General features: G+C 36.2%; 2 protein-coding genes, 1 long non-coding RNA gene and 1 pseudogene across 4 annotated transcripts in view; 3 read left to right on the top strand and 1 right to left on the bottom strand.

Annotated features, from left to right (window-relative positions):
- The window catches only part of LOC149051612 (uncharacterized), a 418,635-nt pseudogene that overhangs the window by 313,130 nt on the left and 82,578 nt on the right, over positions 1 to 22,927 (bottom strand). The window lies entirely within an intron of this gene.
- LOC149051624 (uncharacterized) lies at positions 243 to 5,751 on the top strand. Its single transcript, XM_089199905.1, has 8 exons — positions 243 to 1,251; positions 2,866 to 3,222; positions 3,507 to 3,541; positions 4,384 to 4,576; positions 4,882 to 4,989; positions 5,126 to 5,213; positions 5,399 to 5,489; positions 5,698 to 5,751. Exons 1-8 carry the CDS (start codon positions 1,170 to 1,172, stop codon positions 5,749 to 5,751), a joined length of 1,008 nt encoding a protein of 335 aa, XP_089056031.1. The 5' UTR covers positions 243 to 1,169.
- On the top strand, positions 6,304 to 9,243 carry LOC149051623 (uncharacterized). The gene is made up of 3 exons (XR_016181022.1): positions 6,304 to 6,584; positions 7,024 to 8,892; positions 9,096 to 9,243. It is a non-coding gene; the product is annotated as an uncharacterized LOC149051623 (long non-coding RNA).
- LOC149051622 (adhesion G protein-coupled receptor D1-like) lies at positions 12,442 to 22,301 on the top strand. The gene is made up of 15 exons (XM_089199901.1): positions 12,442 to 12,737; positions 15,310 to 15,666; positions 15,953 to 15,987; positions 16,781 to 16,973; positions 17,278 to 17,385; positions 17,522 to 17,609; positions 17,795 to 17,941; positions 18,561 to 18,749; positions 19,056 to 19,282; positions 19,640 to 19,721; positions 20,120 to 20,186; positions 20,271 to 20,353; positions 20,605 to 20,725; positions 20,934 to 20,975; positions 21,561 to 22,301. Exons 1-15 carry the CDS (start codon positions 12,656 to 12,658, stop codon positions 21,756 to 21,758), a joined length of 2,019 nt encoding a protein of 672 aa, XP_089056027.1. The 5' UTR covers positions 12,442 to 12,655; the 3' UTR covers positions 21,759 to 22,301.

Below are 22,927 nucleotides of genomic sequence, written 5' to 3'. Positions count from 1 at the left end.
ATTTCGAGAAAACTAAAGCTAAAAATAGAGTTGTGAGCGAAAGAAGAAATAACAATTTATTTAAATGCTAAAATATGCGAGAATTTTTCATTAGTATGTTTATAATTGATGGCCTCGCAGACGTTTGATGACGTTAGGAAAAAAAATCGCAATGATTATCACATCCTTGAGTCCCTCTTAATTTTTCGTTTTCTCCTTTTCCTCTATATCCTTGACCTAATAATTCTCGTTTTGTCGATATTAAAATGAAATATTTTATTTCCTTCTAATACCAATAGAATAAGATTTAAAATCCTTATTTGATATCCTTCAATTGCTCTCTGCTGTCAACTTAGTTAATTTTTTGTCTTTAAAAATGTCTATATTCGTAATAACGCCAATCAAATAGTTTGAGGAGTTAAATCTTAAAAAAGGTTTTTACGTTTCAAATTGTCAAAGGAAAAATATAATTTTTTTGTTCTTTCATTTAGGGATACAAAAAGAAGGGAAATATATTGTGATAAGAGAATTTCCCCTGGTAGAAATGATAAAATATTCATCCAAAAATGTGCTCAACCTCATGACAGTTTGTCATGCAAACTAGGAAATTCAGCCCAGTTTTCAATAAGGACACCTATTGAGTTGAACACTCTTTGTTTTGTTTTAATCCTCATTCATTACACATCTCTCATTGGCGATTTTGTTAACACAAATACACCAATCTGGGCCTAAACTATGGGTGAATTAGAATTTTAAAAAATACCGGAAAAAAACAGTGGTGCGACTAATTGACTTGTCATTAGCTATTTCATAGCAAGTTTGAAAACTATTTTGTTGGTGAGGAATTTTATTGGAAAAAAGTAGCTAGGGTGAGAAAATTTTCGTTTCCTCTATAACGAACACAATGAAAAAAAAACATCCACCTGCTATTTTCCATGACACTTTTGGGTAGGAGAAATAATTATTCTTGTCATGTCTTGCTATTGTCTCAATTTATAAAGTAAATGCAGACCCAGCTAGTCAATTTAGAGCCAACAAACCTAAGGAATAATGTGTTAGAAACTCACACCTAGTTTGGTCTCTGCTCTATTCCTTGTTCGCTCAAGGTCGAACGTATCTCTGTGTCTACCCAAAGCCATTAAAAAAAATTAATACCTTCATCACTATTTCACGAGACGGTGATCTCAACAATGCCGAATTCATATCTGAAAGTTAGAAAAGAAACTCTAGTCAAAATGTTCCGGATAACGGTTTTTCTTGCACTAATGGTTGGTGAGTATGAAAAAGTAAAATGGTAACCTTTATATATGTAAACTCTTAAAAAAGTCCATATGTTAAGTAGGCTATTGGTTCTATGTTGTACTTTCAATTTCGCTTGTTTTTCTACGGAGCCCTTTAAAGCTCTCTTAGACGCTCTTTAAAGGAAAAGTACGGTATAGAAAATTTTAATTCTAGTGAAAGAACTCTTCCTTAGGAATCCGAAAATAATTCCCGTTTTGTCCAGTTCGGAACGGAACCCACACAAATGCAGTTGAAACAAACAAATTCCAATTCGCCAAGCACTGAGACGTCATTTGTGGTAAAATTGATATCCTAAGCTAACAATGTTCGACAACGGGAGACTTCCTGACGCTCTCCATGTAACATGAGGCTCTGTTTATATATATCAAACAAACTTGGAATAGGAGACCTCCTATATTAAATTTTCCCAAAGTAGGTTATGTGGTAATTCTCTAAAGTACTCTTACTTTCAATTTTATCTTGTTTACTTCCATATTTAGTCATAATTTTCAAAAGCAAAAGAGTGAATTTCCTTGGTCTTATGACCTACGTTAGGCAAGCAAAGCATACAAGCTATTAAGGTCTATTTACAGTTTAATCAAAACTATAACAAAATTCTCGAACGTGATTGGTTATCATGAGCCCGATTTGAGCACTAATAGGACAGTGTACGCGTCATGCTTGTAATTGGACAGTGTAATAGGACGGTTTACGCGTCATGCCTGTGTAAGTGGACAGAACGCGTCATATCCGCGTGCTATTGTCTCGCATTTCCCCGAGTTAACTAATGTTTTTTTTTTCTTTTGTTGTTTTTTTTTTCTAATATAAAAACGTATATCCGATGTCTAGTTTCTTTCTCGAGTTTTGTTATAGTTTTGATTAATTGGTAACAGGACTGTGTCGTCCAATTCTGTCTGCAATCATACTCGTAATTAACAAATCGGACTCCCGCTTCGTGGTCGTCCGATTTTCTTAATCAATTGTATGATTACAGACCGAATTGGACTCCACTCATCATTACCATTATAAATATTGCGGTGAAGTTCACCCTTGGGTCAAAAGATTACAACACCACTTTTAATAAAAAGGCTGACAATAAACTGCCACTGTTTTTTTTTTTGTTTTTTTTGTTTTTTCTCCGGTTTGCATCAGACTAGCTTGCAAACAACTTTGTATGATACAAAAAGAAACCTTATGTTTTAGCAAAGTATTACCGTCAAGTACCGATTACCTGTTCTGTACTTTGGCAATATACGTATAGACGTGGACGATGGCCTCTTGTGTTTAGGTACAGCTGTGTGATTTTTTTCTGTTGAAATTTACGCACTGAACCCAAGGATACCAAAGGGTATGCCCAACGATACTTGAAACAGGCTATCGCATGGATATGTATTTCTGTACTCTTTTTAGTGACTATCGCATCGTCTTTATCGAGCAAGTAACTGAAATGAATAATGGAAATTGTGACAGTCACCAACGAATGTTCTGCCCCCTAGTAATAATCTAACAGGAAATTTAAGCTAAAAAAGAAATGTTTAAGTCGTCATTGAGAGTTAGGTACAGTCAGGTATTTTCTCTCAAATTTAATACATGTTTGTTTTTCAGGTCATAGTAACCAGTGCTCCAGAAAACACGCAGAAATGAAACTTCCGAGGATAAAAGACAACTGTCTGCGGGTTGATGACATAACTAAGGAGCCTCCGTTAAAAATCAAATGCCGCAGAGGGAATTGTGCTGAATGGTGCGAAACCTTCGGTGATTGTCTCCAGCAATCCTTTGAGTGGCGGGAAAAATGCGCACAGAAGTTTAAAAAACTCTATAGGGGACATCGCCGGACAAAGATCAAGGTGAATGCCAGAGGAAACCAGTCATCATATAACATTGACGTCAAATTTTGTGGATGGAAGAGTCGTTACAAAGTTTACACCATTAAGTTGCTTGATAGCGTATCGCAAGAAAATGGTATGTATAAGGTTCCTTTTGTTTTAAACATGAGATCATTCCTCATTAAGAATTTCATTAATTTGTTTATTCATAAATCCATCCGGCCGTCCGATCTCTCGATCGCTCCTTCGCTTTTTCGATCTCAGTCAGTCATCTATCAATCTCGTGTTTTCCTTACTCATCAGTTTACTTATTCATTTATTTATTATTATTATTTTTTTTATTGACCCCTCGTTTATTCAAATCAATAAACCATCTTTCGGGATTATGATGAGTGCTACTTATATGTCCTTTCTACATAGGTGATCTGCAAGAAGGGGAAAACTTACGCAAAGAGGTACTTTATTTATGTTTTTGAAAAAACATATATATCGCTTTTAATTTTTTGGGTAGGAAGTTAATTCTCGCTTCTTGATAAGCCTGCATAGATTACGTCACTTTTCATCGTGAAACTCCTTTACGCAGAACTGTCTGCATCCCCACAATTGACATGAAAAGGACGCTGCTGTGTTTATAACACGGAAGCAATGCGAATGTTGATATTAACGCACACGCAGACCGTAATAGATATGATGGATGATAAAAAACATCATGGGATCTATTTACAAATGGAGAAGCCTTGAGTTTGCTCTTTTCTGTTGTAACGCATGCAGGAAGCAGTAAGGCACGAGAAGTTATCTCCTATCCCCCTCTCACCCCCCCCCTCCCTCCAATACACTTGCTACAATAAGCCAATCAGAATCCTTATCAGAAAGGTTCAAACAATCTGATTGGTTGGACAAGGTTTAATAAATGTAAAACCATCCAAATTCATAAAATACCAAAGTTCTGCAATAGATCACAACCTGGAATAATTTAGGCGGCCTATGTAATTTCTGATGCTTGCTTCACTGCGATGAGCGGAGACTGCCGCGATAGACCTCAGCATGACCGCTTTCGCTCTGGCACCGGCTTGATTTGTATGAATATTAACAGTTATGCCAGTTTGGCTATATTTTTCACAATTCCGTTTTGTTTTGTTTTGTTTTTCAACACGAAACTTAAACTAGATGCAAACTTTAGTGTGATAAGGTTTATCGTTCCCTTTTTAAAATTAAACCATTTTACCGTTTTTTGGAGGATTTGCTCGGCTCTTTGAAGTCCGTTGCCCTTTTTAAAATTAAACCATTTTACTGATAGTACTTGCTCAGCTCTTTGAAGTCCGTTACTGAGTATTATTCCGATGAGAAACGCAACAAAAGTGAAGATAAGAAGGAAAAGATAGAGGAAATGTTTTTTGAATTGACCGCGTTAGAAACATCCTTGCTGGAAACTGCACAACTCAAATTCAATCACACAACAAGCGAATTCAATATGAGCAGCATTTATGCAGGTAAGGCATTTTTTTTAATATAATAAGTATGTTGAACGTCATTGTCGTTCCGATTCAAGGGCTGGCCATGAAGAGATGTTCATTACATGAAATAGCCTCGCAATAACATTTAAGGACAACATAATTATACTAAGCATGCAATAAACTAGTTCTTACTGTTCTATCTGTTTCAATTAAAACCTGATAATTTTTTTCCCTTAAAAAGGCTTAGGTAACCTTTTTCCCCTATCGAGTCAAACTGATCATTTTTATTGTTGATATTACTAATTGTTATTATTGATATCATTTTTACACCTTTCCGTTAGATGTTCTGGTCAGGAAAACTTTCTACCAAAATGAAAGCCACCACTTTCGTCTGGAAGAACCTAACGGGGAAAATTCCCTAAGCATTCCATCGGGAAACTTGGACAATGGTTAAAAAAGTTTATTTCAATATCTCGTGTTCCAATATTATTTACTTATTGATGCATTTAGCTATGTTTTCATTTTAATTTTGTTAGTCGATATAGCGAAATTCATGAAATCGTTTCACCTTTATCGTTTTCTCAGGTTCAGTAGTACTCGGAATGATATACAAAGACCTCCATCAACTATTCATCACTAACCAGACAGAGAACAGTACTCTGAACAATTCCAGGTCACCCGGCAATTATAACTATACGTTTATTTTCCATCTTTGTATGCATAAACGACTGATAAATTTCCTTCACGCTAGAAACTGAAGGGTTTTTTACGTTAGATAATTTATATCTACTTCTCTTCTGTATACTTGAAACGGTGCATTTGAAGTTAGTGATTCTTACTTTCATCGCTCCGAAATAGGGAAGTCACCTCCATTATTATGGCTGCCACAATAACTCCTCTACCCAAGAAACTACAGGAAAATATAACTTTGAAGTTCAAAAACATTAAGGTAGCGAGACTTACGCTGTTCTTTCCTGCCGACTTTGTTATACCTTGTCATTTCTGGTTGAGATTAAGTGACTCTATTAGCTGTCCGAAATGAAATTCGCCTTTTTTCAGTATGGATGTATTGTTTATGAATTCCAATTTCGCTAGATTTCGATTTATGGTGCAAATTGTGTTTCATTGTATAATTTATTATTGTTTCATTATTTTAGAGTTCAAATAACAAGAAAAAGTGTATGTTCTGGAACATGTTGGATGATAGGTAAATATTATTCGGATGTCCCTCTTTTTTTTTTCCTTTTTTTTTTCTTTTTTTCTATTCAACTCTTATCATGAGGCTAGCGTTGGGCTAATTAAGTGGGAATAATGTATGATTCATGCTTACCGGCGTCGTCTCAGGTTGATGCGGACACTTATATCTAAATTAAGTGAAGTCGCGAAAATTATCCAGTCAGCTAAATTGTGTTGCCCTTTGTTCAAATTTTTTTCACGTAAAGCTCTCCATGCGTGAAGAGCAAAGTTTTGAGAACTAGTGAAATACATGAAAGTTCTCACAGGAATCATCGTCTAACAACCGGATTTTCACACTTTGATAAGTTACATTCATTAAAAGATATGGGGTACCGTTCGCATGACTTGTGCACTAAAATCTCACTTGATCGATAAATGATCTATCTTACGTTTCAGTTCCATTGGCTGGTCAGGAGAAGGGCGCTATGTCAAATCTACTGATGCATACCAAACAGAGTGCACCTGCAATCATTTGACTCATTTTGCTGTTCTTCTGGGCACATCTTCTGGAACAGACTGCCGATATATCAGCGGTAAGTGTCACCACAACGCCTGCAACTCCCCTGTACGATGGTATTTGCTGGTACATTCAAACAAATACCTATTAATTTAACATTTAGTTGTTAAGGTAGAATAAAACTTGGTTAAGTCGATGTATTAAGATTTGTAAGTCTTTTAAAGTATTGTTATCATTTATATTTTCACCCATAAAGAATGATGAAAAGAACTTGGAAATTCTCACATACGTCGGGCTGACCCTCTCTGTAATTGGGATCTCATTGACGATAATCAGCTATGTTACCCTCACGTGAGTTAAGTAGTTAGATATTAGAAATGTGTGTAAGTCAAAATGGACAAAGTGGACAATTGATCGCAAAAATGTTTCCAAGTATGCTGGGTTCTGTCAAAGGACAGACACGAGTGATACTCAGACCGTACTAATCGTATTTTGCTCCTTGTTTCCTCATTTCTTTAAGTTCCATGATGACGAGAAGACCTGGAGCCATCTACTGTATTCCTCGAAAAAAAAATAATGATACGAAAAAAAAAAAAAAAGGGGGAACCCGTATCACTAACAATATCCTAGTCCTAACTTCTTAAAAAGAAAGAAAGAGTTATATTCATAAAATAAAGGGAAAAAACAATCACCTACATCGTAAATAACGAAAGTCTCTTTTATTTCTTTTTAATGTTTTTTTCTTTTCTTCTCTGGTCTATTTTTTTTCTCGTTTTTCTTTGCGTGCCAGAGACATGAGACGACCTTTATCCCAGATTCGAGTGAGTCTCGTCGCTTCTCTTGGAGCAGGACAAATCATGTTTCTTGCCGGGATTAGAGCGACTGGGAGCAAGGCAAGAATTCCGTGGAAATTGAAGTGTTTACAGTCCAAAACTGGGCAGTTTTAAATATTTCGATTTTTTTTTCTTTTTTTTACATTTTTATTTTTGTCGAAAATTAGTCAGGACGACAGCATTATTAATATTTACGAAGCAAATCAATCATGTGTCATTTTATGTATCATTCAGGCAGATTGCAAAAATCCGTTTTCGTTTTCTATTTTCTCCAGGAAAGTTGCGTTATAGTGGCGGCCCTTATGCAGTACTTTTTGATGGCCGCCTTCTGCTGGATGCTGGTCGAGGGAATCTACCTCTACCTGTTTATTGTAAAGGTCTACAACGTTGGCAACAAGTTAAGAATGTGCCATGGAATTTCATGGGGTAAGGTACTCTATGGCTATTAAAATATTTAAACACTTTTATTACCATCCTTTTATGTTGATCTAGTAACCTATGTCCCATAAGTCCAACTAATTTTAGAAACAGTTCCTTCGAATTCAAGAATACGCGGCCAGGAACATACTCTATCACTTATATTGCGCAGTACATTCCTATATAGCTCTGACTAGGGGGTTCAAAAGGTAAATATCTAATGTGGAAAGGTAAATTATGCCCTTGACAGGTGAGAATAAGTTTCAAATCTAATTTTTGTTTCAATTCTGTAGGCCTTCCCGCGCTCGTCGTTGCCATATCACTGAGTATTGCAGCTGGAAAACATGGGATCGGAAGTTTTTTGGCTAATAAATAGTTAGGGGAGTTTCATTGTACTGGTCTAATGTCATCACACTCAAGTTTCCAGGAACTGATGTAACACAAGTATTTTAGAAAACGAACAACGAACTTGTTACAGCTGAAAAAAATGCACGTATAATTAAAAAAAATGATCCTTTTTCGTTTTTTTTATGTACCGGCTTATTGTTATTGTGTTTTAAGATGGAAGACAAAAGTTCTGAGCCTTAAGATTGGTTTTGAATCGGATTGTTTCGGCTGTAATTATGGATTCCATCAGTCTATATTCTGTAGAAAAGGCATTCAATGTGTGGAAAGTCCATATTGGTATTTCAAGTAATCATTGACAATCACATCATCTATTTATAGCTTAACCTGTTTTTGTTTTGTTTTGTGTTTTTATTAAAGCTGCTGGATGTCTTCTGCCAATGGTCTGATCTGGATATTTATAGTATTTGTTGTGCTGATTGAATTTGTAAGTGAAAATAACCATGATTATCATTATCGAAACTAAGAAAAAACTTCCATGGGGTTCACATGGGTCTATTTTCTTCTTTAAGTTTAACATTCTGATCCTCGGGCGGGTTATCAAGGATATGGTGACTATGCAACAAGAGAAGGACAAACGTAGCGAGCAAATAAGGTATGGTCTTCTCCATAAAAGGAAATCCGGTTTCAGGAATATTCGGTCTTTGAATCAGCTCCTTCTCTTATAACGACAATCTGGAATCTAACCTTTTCACAAATCTACTGAGGAAGAGTCCGAAATCCGGAACAGTAACAACGAGAAACCATCTTGATAGAATTGCTACCTAATAGTGCTTTATCATCAGCAATCACATCATCAACAACCCCATGTTTTGCTTTGTTTTTTTTTTTTGCTTTATTGTTGTTGTTGTTTTTTATTTTGTTTTGTTTTGTTCTTTTCCAGACTTGCTGTCAAGGCATGCATAGTTATGATTCCTCTGCTGGGGATCTCGTGGTTATTTGGGTTATTGGCACCATTACATAAAGCTTTCGCCTACATCTTCACGATCCTCAACTCTACACAGGTAAGATGTAGATAAAGGTCGGTGGAGATCAAAAGATGTTATATTCTGTCAGATGCACAATCCCGGGAACCTTGGGATGGTGTTATGTTGAATTCATTACTCTGCCAGCCCAGTGGTTTAAAAATTGTTTAAATCTGGTGAAATCATAATCAACTTATCATCGTCATAATGAAAAAACTTCTCACTTCTATTTAATTCAACAGGGTTTCTTGATCTTTCTTCTTCACTGCGTGAGGAACAGCGAGGTCAGTGATTTATCGTTAAAAATTGCATCATAATGTCTGGTATTATATCGATTTTTTTAAATTACAGTGGAAACCAGGAAGTTCTATTTAATTTCGATGTCATATCAAAGAAATTAAGCCCTAGTTCGAAGGGTTCGTCCCTAGATCCGGACCACCTGGACAAGCAAAAGCAACATGACAAAAGGAAGTAATGTAGGACCAAAATTATCATTATATTCACTTGTTCTGAACGGTTTGGAGCTCCACACGTGCACAGGAGCTCCGCTCAAATTCCCGTGTCTGAGGATGGGGGTGTGGGAAGAATGGAGAAAAGACATGGGTTTCAGATCGGTTTCTTTTACGGCGTAAAATGTTAGAATATAAAGTTAATGTTGATAATATTTCCTAAGCGCAAAAAAGGAAGAATTATACGCCATTTTTTTTTCATTTTATATCGATACCTGTCTAGATTAACTCCAGATTGCTGAATGACGTCAAATTTAGTTGTGACTTGTAAAAACTGGCTGTTGTTGAAAGCCCATACATCATAAAGTCAAAGAAACAAAGAGTACGACTTACAAACTCCTTGAATGCAATAATGTGGCTAATTTAACTTGCACTTTATAGGTAAGGGCTCGTTTTAAAAGAAGGATTCAGGCCATCTTCCCAGCTGTAGATGATGGGACTAGTACAAAACGAACATCCGTTGTGCCCTCGGAAGTAAATGAGGATTCCACAGCCATTGCTGCGCCCAGAAAAATAAAGGTTCAGCCACTGAGTAACGGCGAAAAAACTACAAAAGTTCCGAGCAAAACCTCTGTGTAGTTGTCAATTTGTTACATTGTACATAACAACTATAACTTCGTAGTGCGGCATATACAAGGAAAATATTGTAAGTTAGGAATCCGGCAGCTAATTATTTAATACAATATCAGAATAGAACTCTTACAGAAAAGCCACGAAAAAAAAACCAAAACAAAAAAATAAATAAATAATAGGGGAAGAAAGTCGTTATCTCTTGTGACGAAAGTCCTAATTTGTTTCAAGTTTTTTAAGCTGCTTATGCCGAACCTTAAGTTGGCTTGCCAGTGCATTGTCGGTGACCAGAGCTCTGTTTCTATACAAGAAACTATTGTACGTTTAAATTTTGATCTGCTTTTTGTAGATGCATATGCATTTTGAATTTACTTCTGCTAACTGATAATTATCAAACGTAGAGCATTTCGTGTTCTAAGAATGTTTATTTAATTGATGAATCCATGGTATGACATTTGCAGCTGCTTTCAAAAAGATGGAAACGGCCAACATATAAAGCTAGTAATAAAAGCTCTCCGTGGAGATTGAGACCATATTGATCTTAGCATGTCTCTTTACAGCGTAGGTCTGTTCTCCTCTATTAAAAAACACCTTCGGTGCCCCTTCCCCCCCCCCCCCCCCCTTAAGGAAAACGAAGCAAAGTTTAGGCTTTGTAATTTGGTCGATATAGTCTCTTATCACCACTTTAGGGGTTACTGTACTGCCTTCGCTCCGCAAAACACTACAAGGATAAGATAAATGATGGAGTGTTATGACTTATCGTGGCTTACGCATGCGTGGGTCATCAAAGTACTGGACGTGGCGTGGCTGAATGAAGAAGTTTAACCCCAACCAATTTTGCTCCCTTCTTTTATGTGCACGTTATAGACCGTCTGTCTTGTTGTCACCTTTCAACAAAACAAAAACAAACAAAAAAAATCCATACAAAAAGCACACAAAGAACCAAATGCTTTTCTAGTCAAGATAGTGATTTGGCAATTGTGATTATTTACCGTGCTGCATATATTTCCTCCATTAAATGTGAGCCGATAACGGCGATAAAATCAATCGTCCTTGAGACACTACGTGTTAGCGTTACGAGCGTTTAAAAATAAAAGAATGGTAGAATTAGAATATCAGGTATGTTTTCTGTACCGTGTCTGTATTGTTTTCTGTTTGATTAATTGTCGGAGATCCGTTGGTCATAACCACAAATTCTAATTTGATATGCATGCGAAAACCGAAAAAAATATTGAACCTAAATGGAATGCTCTATTATGGAAAACCTCATCTTTTTATAAAGCCTTTGCCACCAGTGTGTAAGGCGATATTGATCTACCCGTCATCCACCTGTTTATTTACGTAATTATGACAATTTGACATTGGAGATGTTATAATGAACCTACGAGCTTAAAAGCTAAGTTCCTTTTAGGCCATAAGTGGAAAAGATTCGGACTCAAACCGTTTACAGTCTCACTCCGCACTAAGTGAGACTTGCATCAAATCATTTTACATCGCTGTGTAGGGCCTAGGTGAAGCAGTCTGAATAAGCAATATTTCGAGAAAACTAAAGCTAAAAATAGAGTTGTGAGCGAAAGAAGAAATAAAAATTTATTTAAATGCTAAAATATGCGAGAATTTTTCATTAGTAGGTTTATAATTGAAGGCCTCGCAGACGTTTGATGACGTTAGGGAAAGAAATAGCAATGATTATCACATCCTTGACTCCGTCTTAATTTTTCGTTTTCTCCTTTTCCTCTATATCCTTGACCTAATAATTCTCGTTTTGCCAACATTAAAATGAAATATTTTATTTCCTTCTAATACCAATAGAATAAGATTTAAAATCCTTATTTGATATCCTTCAATTGCTATCTGCTGTCAACTTAGTTAATTTGTTGTCTTTAAAAAGGTCTATATTCGTAATAACGCCAATTAAATAGTTTGAGGAGTTAAATCTTTAAAAAAAGGTTTTTACGTTTCAAATTGTCAAAGGAAAAAATGTAATTTTTTTGGTCTTTCAATTAGGGGTACATAAAGAAGGGAAATATATTGTGATAAGAGAATTTCCCCGGGTAGAAATGATAAAATATTCATCCAAAAATTTGCTCAACCTCATGACAGTTTGTCATGCAAACTAGGAAATTCAGCCGTTTTCAATAAGGACACCTATTGAGTTGAACACTCTTTGTTTTGTTTTAATCCTCATCCATTACACCTCTCTCACTGGCGATTTTGTTAACACAAATACGCCAGTCTGCGCCTAAACTATGGGTGAATTAGAATTTTAAAAAATACCGGAAAAAACAGTGGTGAGACTCATTGACTTGTCATTAGCTATTTCATATTAAGAAAATAGCAAGTTTGAAAACTATTTTGTTGGTGAGGAATTTTATTGGAAAAAAGTAGCTAGGGTGAGAACATTTTCGTTTCCTCTATAACGAATACAATGAAAAAAAAACATCCACCTGCTATTTTCCATGACACTTTTGGGTATGAGAAATAATCGTTCTTGTCATGTCTTGCTATTGTCTCAATTTATAAAGTAAATACGGACCCAGCTAGTCAATTTAGTGCCAACAAACCTAAGGAATAATGTGTTAGAAACTCACACCTAGTTTGGTCTCTGCTCTATTCCTTGTTCGCTCAAGATCGAACGTATCTCTGTGTGTAACGTCTACCCAAAGCCATTGAAAAAAAGATTAATACCTTCATCACTATTTCACGAGACGGTGATCTCAACAATGCCGAATTCATATCTGAAAGTTCGAAAGGAAACTCTCGCCAAAATGTTCTGGATAATGGTTTTTCTTGCACCAATGGTTGGTGAGTATGAAAAAGTAAAATGGTAACCTTTATATATGTAAACTTTTAAAAAAGTCGATATGTTAAGTGGGCTATTGGTTCTATGTTGTACTTTCAATTTCGCTTGTTTTTCTACGGAGCCCTTTAAAGCTCTCTTAGACGCTCTTTAAAGGAAAAGTACGTTATAGAAAATTTTAAATCTAATGAAAGAACTTTTCCTTAGGAATTCGAAAATAATTCCCGTTTTATCCAGTTCAGAACGGAACCCACACAAATGCAGTTGAAACAACTAAATTCTAATTCGCCAAGCACTGAGACGTCATTTGTAATAAGATTGATATCCTAAGCTAACAATGTTCGACAACGGGAGACTTCCTGCCGCTCTCCATGTAACATGACGCTCTGTTTATATATGTATGAAACAAACTTGGAACAGGAGTCCTCCTATATTAAATTTTCCCCAGGGTAGGTTATGTGGTAATTCTCTTAAGTACTCTTACTTTCAATTTTATCTTGTTCACTTCCATATTTACTCCTAGTTTACAAAAGTAAAAGAGTGAGATTTCCTTGGTCTAGTGACCTCCATTAGGTAAACAAAGCATACAAACTGTAGACGTCTATTTACAATTTAATCAAAACTATAACAAATTTTTCGAACGTGATTGGTTATCACGAGCCCGATTTGAGCACCAATAGGACAGTCTACGCGTCATGCTTGTAATTGGACAGTGTAATAGGACAATTACGCGTCATGCCTGTGTAAGCGGACAGATCGCGTCATGTGCGCGCGTTATTGTCTCGCATTTCGCCGAGTAAACTGAAGGTTTTTTTCTTTTTTATAAAAAAGTATATCCGATGTCTAGTTTCTTTCCCAAATTCTGTTATAGTTTTGATTAATTGGTAACAGGACGTCGTGTCGTCCAATTCTGTCTGTAATCATACTCGTAATTTACGAATCGGACTCCCGCTTCACGGTCGTCCGATTTTGTTAATCACTCGTAGGATTACAGACCGAATTGGACTCCACTCAGTCCTATTACCATTATAAATAATGGGGTGAAGTTCATCCTTGGGACAAAAGATTACTACACCACTTTTAATAAAAGGGCTGACAGTAAGCTGCCATTTTTTTTTCCGGTTTGCATTAGACTAACTTGCAAACAACTTTAGCGTTTTGTTTGGATGAGGTTTGTGAAAAATGTTTATTCTGTCGTTGCCTACTCATTTGACCTATAATCTTCAAGTCTCTCATTTCTCACTTGGTGGTTGCCAAAAAGGGCTATTCTGAAAATTTTGGCTAGTAAACACAGAGGTTCAAATGATCCGTGTTCAGTAATACACTGAAGCTTGGTCCCTGCTATTTCAGTAATAATTCTCATCACTCAATTAGCAATGTGAAATAAATCCGTCGCGGGCACTGCGCTTTTCTTTTGTAGAAACCAAAAAATTGTCACTTCAGAAACACTTTTAGAAGAATTAATTACCTCTGATTCCAGATCGAGTCGATCGCCAAGTAAATTCATTTCTTGACAGCATGAATTCTTGTTTTCTGATGTGATCTTACGACAGTTGCCGCAAGAGCACCACCCGCCATTTCCAAGACGTGAGCGCGTAGTTTCTCCTTTTATACTTTTCCTGAGTTTCTTCGTCAACAGCGATTTCTTCTTCTCCTGAAGCCGAGCTATGTTGCGGTTCAAACATGAATGGGCGTATTACAACGTCTGGATTAAGATCCATGTCGAGAATTAAGTCATTATCTCTCTCCTCGCCGCTGTTTTCTTAGTTTTTTATCCTTCTTAGTCGAGATTACAATGCTTGATCATCGCTACGCCATAACAAAGATAGAGGATTTAAATTTTAAAAACTCAATATTTTAAATCGTGGTTTCTGGCAACAAAAACACAAAGCATGTCAGGAACTTTTGATTTAGGCAAACTTTTTATAGAATAATAATAATAATAATAATAATAATGATAATAATAATAATAATAATAATAATGATAAGAAGAAGACGAAGAAGAAGAATAAAAAAGGTAAAAGCTATTTCTTTAAAACACAACCGATCAGTTTATGAAACATTCTCTCTTTTTGTTTGTTGGAAACAAATGGTATATATTTATACGTCCATTCATTCGTCCTTTCAGTATGAATTCATGGTTTTTTTTTTCTTTTTTTTTTTCGCGAGGAGGGATGTCAGGGATCCATTTTTTCTTTTACTTTTCTATTTTTTAAAGTTAATTTACCTATTCATATCACCTTTTGCACTTCTTAAGTATGATACAAAAAGAAACCTTATGTTTTATCAAAGTATTTCCGTCAAGCACCGATTATCTGTTCTGTGCTTTGACAATATACGTGTAGACGTGCATATTTACTTCTTGTGTTTAGTTACAGCTGTGTGATGATTTCCGTTACGATTTTCGTAAGTAACTGAAATGAGTCATGGAAATCGTAACAGTCAACAACGAATGTTCTGCTCCATATTAATAATCTAACAGGGAATTTAAGCTGAAAAAGAAGTGTTTAAATCGTCTTTAAGAGCTAGGTACAGTCAATTACTTTCTTTCAAATTTAATCCATGTTTGTTTTTCAGGTCACAGTAACCAGTGCTCCAGAGAACACGCAGAAATGAAACTTACGGGGATAAAAGACAACTGTTCGCGAGTTGATGACATAGCTGGGGAGCTCTCGTTAAAAATCAAATGCCGCAGAGGGAATTGTGCTGAGTGGTGCCAAACCTTCGCTGATTGTCTCAAGCAATCCCTTGAATGGCCGAAAAAATGCGCACGGAAGTTTAAAAAACTCTTTAGGGGACATCGCCGAACAAAGATCAAGGTGAATGCCGTAGGAAACCATTCATCATATAACATTGACGTCAAATTTTGTGGATGGAAGAGACGTTACAAAGTTTACACCATTGAGTCATTTGAAGGCGTATCGGAAGCAAATGGTATGTATAAGGTTCCTTCTGTTTTAAACATGAGATCATTCCTCATTAAGAATTTCATTAATTTGTTTATTCATAAATCCATTCGGCCGTCCGATCTCTCGATCGCTCCTTCGCTCTTTCGATGTCAGTCAGTCATCTATCAATCTCGTGTTTTCCTTACTCATCAGTTTACTTATTCATTTATTTATTATTATAATTTTTTTTTTATTGCCCCCTCGTTTATTCAAATTAATAAACCATTTTTCGGGATTATGATGAGTGCTACTTATACGTCCTTCCTACATAGGTGATCTGCAAGAAGGGGAAAACTTACGCAAAGAGGTACTCTATTTATGATTTTGAAAAAACATGTATATCGCTTTTAATTTTTTGGGTAAGAAGTTAGTTCTCGCTTCTTGATATGCCTGCATAGATTACGTCACTTTTTATCGGAGGCAATGCGAATGTTGATATTAACGCACACGCAGACCGTAATAGATATGATGGATGAAAAAAAAAATCGTGGGATCTATTTACAAATAGAGAAGCCTTGAGTTTGCTCTTTTCTGTTGTAACGCATGCAGGAAGCAGTAAGGCACGAGAAGTGATCTCCCATTCCCCTCTTACCCCCCCCCCCCCCCCGCCCTTCTCCCTCCAATATACTTGCTACAATAAGCCAATCAGAATCCTTGTCAGAAAGGTTAAAACAGTCTGATTGGTTGGACAAGGTGTCATAAATGTCAAACCATCAAAATTCATAAAATATCAAAGTTGCAATAGATCACAACCTGGAATAATTAGGCGGCCGATGTAATTTCTGATGCTTGCTTCACTGCGATGACCGGAGACTGCCGTGACGATCTAGCCGCGATGGACCTCAGCATGATCGCTTTCGCTCTGGCACCGGCTTTATTTGTAGGAATTTTAACAGTTATGTCAGTTTGGCTATATTTCTCACAATTCCGTTTTGTTTTGTTTTTCAACACGAAACTTAAACTGGATGCGAACTTTGGTGTGATAAGGTTTATCGTTCCGTTTTTAAAATTAAACCATTTTACCATTTTTTTGAGGATTTGCTCAGCTCTTTGAAGTCCGTTGCCCTTTTTAAAATTAAACCATTTTACTGTTTTTTTAGTACTTGCCTAGCTCTTTGAAGTCCGTTACTGAGTATTATTCCGAACAGATACGCAACAAAAGTGAAGATAAGAAGGAAAAGACGGAGGAAATGTTTTTTGAATTGAACACGTTGGAAACATCCTTGCTGGAAACTGCACAACTCAAATTCAATCACACAACTAGCGAATTCAATATGAGCAGCATTTATGCAGGTAAGGCATTTTCTTAATATAATAAGTATGTTGAACGTCATTGTCGTTCCGATTCAAGGACTGGCCATGAAGAGATGTTCATTAGATGAAATAGCCTCGCAATAACATTTAAGGACAACATAGTTATATTAGACATGCAATAAACTAGTTCTTACTGTTCTATCTGTTTCGATTAAAACCTGATAATTTTGTTTTCTCTTAAAAGGCTTGGGTAACCTTTTTCCCTATTGAGTCAAACTGATCATTCTTATTGTTGATATTACTAATTGTTATTATTGATATTATTTTTACACCTTTCCGTTAGATGTTCTGGTCAGGAAAACTTTCTACCAAAATGAAAGCCACAACTTTCGTCTGGAAGAACCTAACGGGGAAAATTTCCTAAGCATTCCATCGGGAAACTTGGACAATGGTTAAAAAAGTTTATTTAAATATTTCGTGTTCCAATATTATTTACTTATTGATGCATTTAGCTACGTTTTCATTTTAATTTTGTTGGTCGATATAGCGAAATTCATGAAATCGTTTCATCTTTATCGTTTTCTCAGGTTCAGTAGTACTCGGAATGATATACAAAGACCTCCATCAACTATTCATCACTAACCAGACAGAGAACAGTACTCTGAACAATTCCAGGTCACCCGGCAATTATAACTATACGTTTATTTTCCATCTTTGTATGCATAAACGACTGATAAATTTCCTTCACGCAAGAAACTGAAGGGTTTTTTACTTTAGACAATTTATATCTATTTCTCTTCTGTATACTTGAAACGGTGCATTTGAAGTTAGTGATTCTTACTTTCATTGCTCCAAAATAGGGAAGTCACCTCCATTATCATGGCTGCCACAATAACTCCTCTACCCAAGAAACTACAGGAAAATATAACTTTGAAGTTCAAAAACATTAAGGTAGCGAAACTTACGCTGTTCTTTCCTGCCGACTTTGTTATACCTTGTCATTTCTGGTTGAGATTAAGTGACTCAATTAGCTGTCTGAAATGAAATTCGCCTTTTTTCAGTATGGAAGTATTGTTTATGAATTCTAATTTCGCTAGATTTCGATTTATGGTGCAAATTGTGTTTCATTGTATAATTTATTATTGTTTCATTATTTTAGAGTTCAAATAACAAGAAAAAGTGTATGTTCTGGAACATGTTGGATGATAGGTAAATATTATTCGAATGACCCTTTTTTTTTTCTTTTTTTTCTTTTTTTCTATTCAACTCTTATCATGAGGCTAGCGTTGGGCTAATTAAGTGGGAATAATGTATGATTCATGCTTACCGGCGTCGTCTCAGATTGATGCGGACACATATTTAAATTAAGTCAAGTCGCATAAATTATCCAGTTAGCTAAATTGTGTTGCCCATTGTTCAAAATTTTTTTCACGTAAAGCTCTCCATGCGTGAAGAGCAAAGTTTTGAGAACTAGTGAATACATGCAAGTTCTCACAGGAATCATCGTCTAACAACCGGATTTTCACACTTTGAGAAGTTACATTCATTAAAAGATATGGGTTCCGTTCGCATAATTTGTGCACTAAAATCTCACTTGATCGATAAATGATCTATCTTACGTTTCAGTTCCATTGGCTGGTCAGGAGAAGGGTGCTATGTCAAATCTACTGATGCATACCAAACAGAGTGCACCTGCAATCATTTGACTCATTTTCCTGTTCTTCTGGACACATCTTCTGGAACAGAGACTGCCGATATATCAGCGGTAAGTGTCACCACAACGCCTGCAACTCCCCTGTACGATAGTATTTGTTGGTACATTCAAACAGATACCTATTGATTTAACATTTTAGTTGTTAAGGTAGAATAAAACTTGGTTAAGTCGATGTATTAAGATTTGTAAGTCTTTTAAAGTATTATTATCATTCCGTGGAAATTGAAGTGTTTACAGTCCAAAACTGGGCAGTTTTAAATATTTCCGTTTTTTTGTCGAAAATTAGTTTTCTTGTATTTCAGTTAAAAACGGGGTTTATTATGAGCTGTGCTTCCTCTAAATCTTTCTTTGCGATTGGTCAGTTTCCAAAAGGAGTCAGGACGACAGTATTATTAATATTTACGAAGCAAATCAATCATATGTCATTGTGTATATCATTCAGGCAGATTGCAAAAATCCGTTTTCGTTTTCTATTTTCTCCAGGGAGGTTGCGTTACAGTGGCGGCCCTTATGCAGTACTTTTTGATGGCCGCCTTCTGCTGGATGCTGGTCGAGGGAATCTACCTCTACCTGTTTATTGTAAAGGTCTACAACGTTGGCAACAAGTTAAGAATGTGCCATGGACTCTCATGGGGTAAGGTACTCTATGGCTATTAAAATATTTAAACACTTTTATTACCATCCTTTTATGTTGATCTAGTAACCTATGTCCCATAAGTCCAACTAATTTTAGAAACAGTTCCTTCGAAAAAAAAATGTCTTTGGTTCTCGCTCACACCATATCTTTTGTGCGTCCATGCTCCGTGAGGACTCCTCTCCGAATTCAAGAATACGCAGCCAGGAACATACTCTGTCACTTATATTGCGCAGTACATTCCTATATAGCTCTGACTAGGGGGTTCAAAAGGTAAATATCTAATGTGAAAAGGTAAATTATGCCCTTGACAGGTGAGAATAAATTTCAAATCTGATTTTTGTTTCAATTCTGTAGGCCTTCCCGCGCTCATCGTTGCCATATCACTGAGTATTGCAGCTGGAAAAGATGGGATCGAAAGTTTTTTGGCTAATAAATAGTTAGGAGAGTTTCATTGAATTGATCTAATGTCATCAACCTCAAGTTTCCAGGAACTGATGTAACACAAGTATTTTAGAAAACAAACAACGAACTTGTTACAGCTGAACGAAATACACGTATAATTCAAAAAATGATCCTTTTTCGTTTTTTTTTTTTTTTTTATGTACCGGCTTATTGTTATTGTGTTCTAAAATGGAAGACAAAAGTTCTGAGCCTTAAGATCGGTTTTGAATCGGATTTTTTAGGCTGTAATTATGGATTACATCAGTCTATATTCTGTAGAAAAGGCATTCAATGTGTGGAAAGTCCATATTGGTGTTTCAAGTAATCATTTACAATCACATCATCTATTTATAGCTTAACCTGTTTTTGTTTTGTTTTGTGTTTTCATTAAAGCTGCTGGATGTCTTCTGCCAATGGTCTGATCTGGATATTTATAGTATTTGTCGTGCTGATTGAATTTGTGAGTGAAAATAACCAGGATTATCATTATCGAAACTAAGAAAAACTTTCATGGGGTTCACATGGGTCTATTTTCTTTTTTAAGTTTAACATTCTGATCCTCGGGCGGGTTATCAAGGAGATGATGACTATGCAACAAGAGAAGGACAAACGTAGCGAACAAATAAGGTATGGTCTTCTCCATAGAAGGAAATCCGGCTTCCGGAATGTGCCTTCTCTAGAACACAACAATCTGGAATCCAACCTTTTCAAAAATCTACCGAGTAAGAGTCCGACGTCCAAAATGGAACAATGAGAAACCATCGTGATAGAACTTCTACCTAATAGAGCTTTTTCATCAACAATCACATCATCAAAAGTCCCTTATTTTGCTCTTTTTTTGTTATTGTTGTTGTTTTTATTTGTTTTGTTTTATCCAGACTTGGTGTGAAGGCATGCATAGTTATGATTCCTCTGCTGGGAATCTCGTGGTTATTTGGGTTATTGGCACCTTTACACAAAGCTTTCGCCTACATCTTCACGATCCTCAACTCTTCACAGGTGAGATGTAGATAAATGTCTGTGGAGATCAAAAGACGTTATATTCTGTCAGATGCACAGTCCCGGGAACCTTGGGATGGTGTTATGTTGAACTCATTACTTTGCCAACTCAATGGTTTAAAAACTGTGTAAATCTCGTGAAAATCATAATCAAATCATCATCGTCATGATTTAAAAAAAAACTTCTCACATCCCATTAATTCAACAGGGTTTCGTGATCTTTCTTCTTCACTGCGTGAGGAACAGCGAGGTCAGTGATTTATCGCTTAAAATTGCATCACGGTCTTACATCGGTTTTTGAAATTACAGTGGAGACTAGGAAGTTCTATTTAATTTAAATGTCATTTCAAAGAAATTAAGCCCTAGTTCAAAGGGCTCGTGCATAGAAACAGACTAACTGGAAAGCAAAAGCAACAGGACAAACGGAAGAACTATAGGACCAAAATTATCATTGTACTCACATGTTCTCTAGGGTATGGAGCTCCACAAGTGCGCAGGAGCTCCGCTGTTAAACAAGTTTTCGTGGCTGAGGATGAGGGTGGGGGAAGAAAGAAGAAAGGACGTGGATTCCAGATCAAGAGTCAGAATATAAATTTAATGTTGATTATATTTCCTAGAGAGAGAAAATAAAAAGAAATTATACGACATTTTTTACATTTTATGTCGATACACGTGCAGATTAACTCCAGGTGGCTGAATGACGTCTAATTTAGTTGTGACTTGTGAGAATTGGCTGCTGTTGAAAGCCTGTACATCACAAGGTCGAGGAAAAAAGAGTACGACTTACAAACTCCTTGAATGCAAAAATGTGGCTAATTTAACTTGCAATTTACAGGTAAGAGCTCGTTTGAGAAGAAGGATTCAGGCCATCTTTCCAGCAATGGATGTTGGAACTAGCACTAAACGAACATCCGTAATGCCCTCAGAAGTAAATGAGGATTCCACAGCCATTGCTGCGCCGAGAAAAATAAAGGTTCACCCACTGAGTGACGGCGAAAAAACTAAAAGAGTCTCGAACAAAACCTCTATGTAGTTGCCGATATGTTACATTGTACATAACAACTATAACTTCGTAGTGCGGTATACACAAGCAAGATATTGTAAGTAAGGATTCCGTCAGCTAATTATTTAATATAATATCAGAATAGAACTCTTACATAAAGGCCACGGAAAAAGAAAAAAAAAAACCAAAACAAAACAAAACGATAGTCAGGGAAGTAAATAGGTCGCTCTCTCTAGTGACGAGAGTCCTAATTTGTTTCAAGTTTTTTCAGCTGCTAATACTAAACCTTAAGTTGGTTTGTTAGTGCATTGTCTGTGATTTGAGACCAGAGCCCGGTTTCTATACAAGAAACTATTGAACGTTGAGGTTTTGATCTGCTATTTGTAGATGCATATGCATTTTGAATTAATTTCTGCTAACTCATGATTACCAAACGTAAAGCATTTCATGTTCTTAGAAAGTTAATTTAATTGATGAATCCATGGTATGACATTTGCATCTGCTTTTAAAAAGATGGAAACGGCCAACATTTAAAGCTTGTAATTAAAGCTCTCCGTGGAGATTGAGACCATATTAATCTTAGCATGTCCCTTTACAGCGTAGGTCTGTGTAAAAAGAAAAAAGAAAAAAAAACACTTTTGGCATCCCCCCCCCTTAAAAAACCAAGCAAAGTTGAGGCTTTGTAATTTGGTCGATATAGTCTCTTAACATCGCCTTAGGGGTTACTGTACTGCCTTCGCTCTGCAAAGCACTGCAGGGATAGGATAAAGGACAAAGTGTTAAGACTTCCCGTGGCATACGCATGCCTGGGCCATCTAAGGACTTGGCGTAGCCTGGCTGCCTAAAGCAGTTTAGCTCCAACCCATTTTGTTTCCTCCTTTTTTTTTTTTTTTCGTGCATTTTGGACTGTCTGTCTCTTGTTATCACCTTTTAATAAAACAAAAACGAAAGAAATTTGGACGAAAGACATTCAAAGAACCCAATACTTTTCCACTCGAGAGACTGATAAAGCAATACCAATTATCTACTGTACTACACATTTTGCTTCCGCTGAACATAAGCTGATAACGGCAAGTAAATTAATCTTCCAAAAAAACATTATGTGTTTGCGTGACAAGCATTTAGCATTTTAATTACTATTTCAATCATACTGCCTCAGGTCATTGACATAAAGACCCTGACAGCTTTCAACTGAAAAC

Source organism: Pocillopora damicornis, chromosome 1, assembly GCF_964200805.1.
Source record: "Pocillopora damicornis chromosome 1, jaPocDami1.2, whole genome shotgun sequence".
Taxonomy (NCBI): domain Eukaryota; kingdom Metazoa; phylum Cnidaria; class Anthozoa; order Scleractinia; family Pocilloporidae; genus Pocillopora; species Pocillopora damicornis.
Note: the sequence above shows the minus strand (reverse complement) of the source record. Positions and strands in the feature narration are given on the sequence as shown.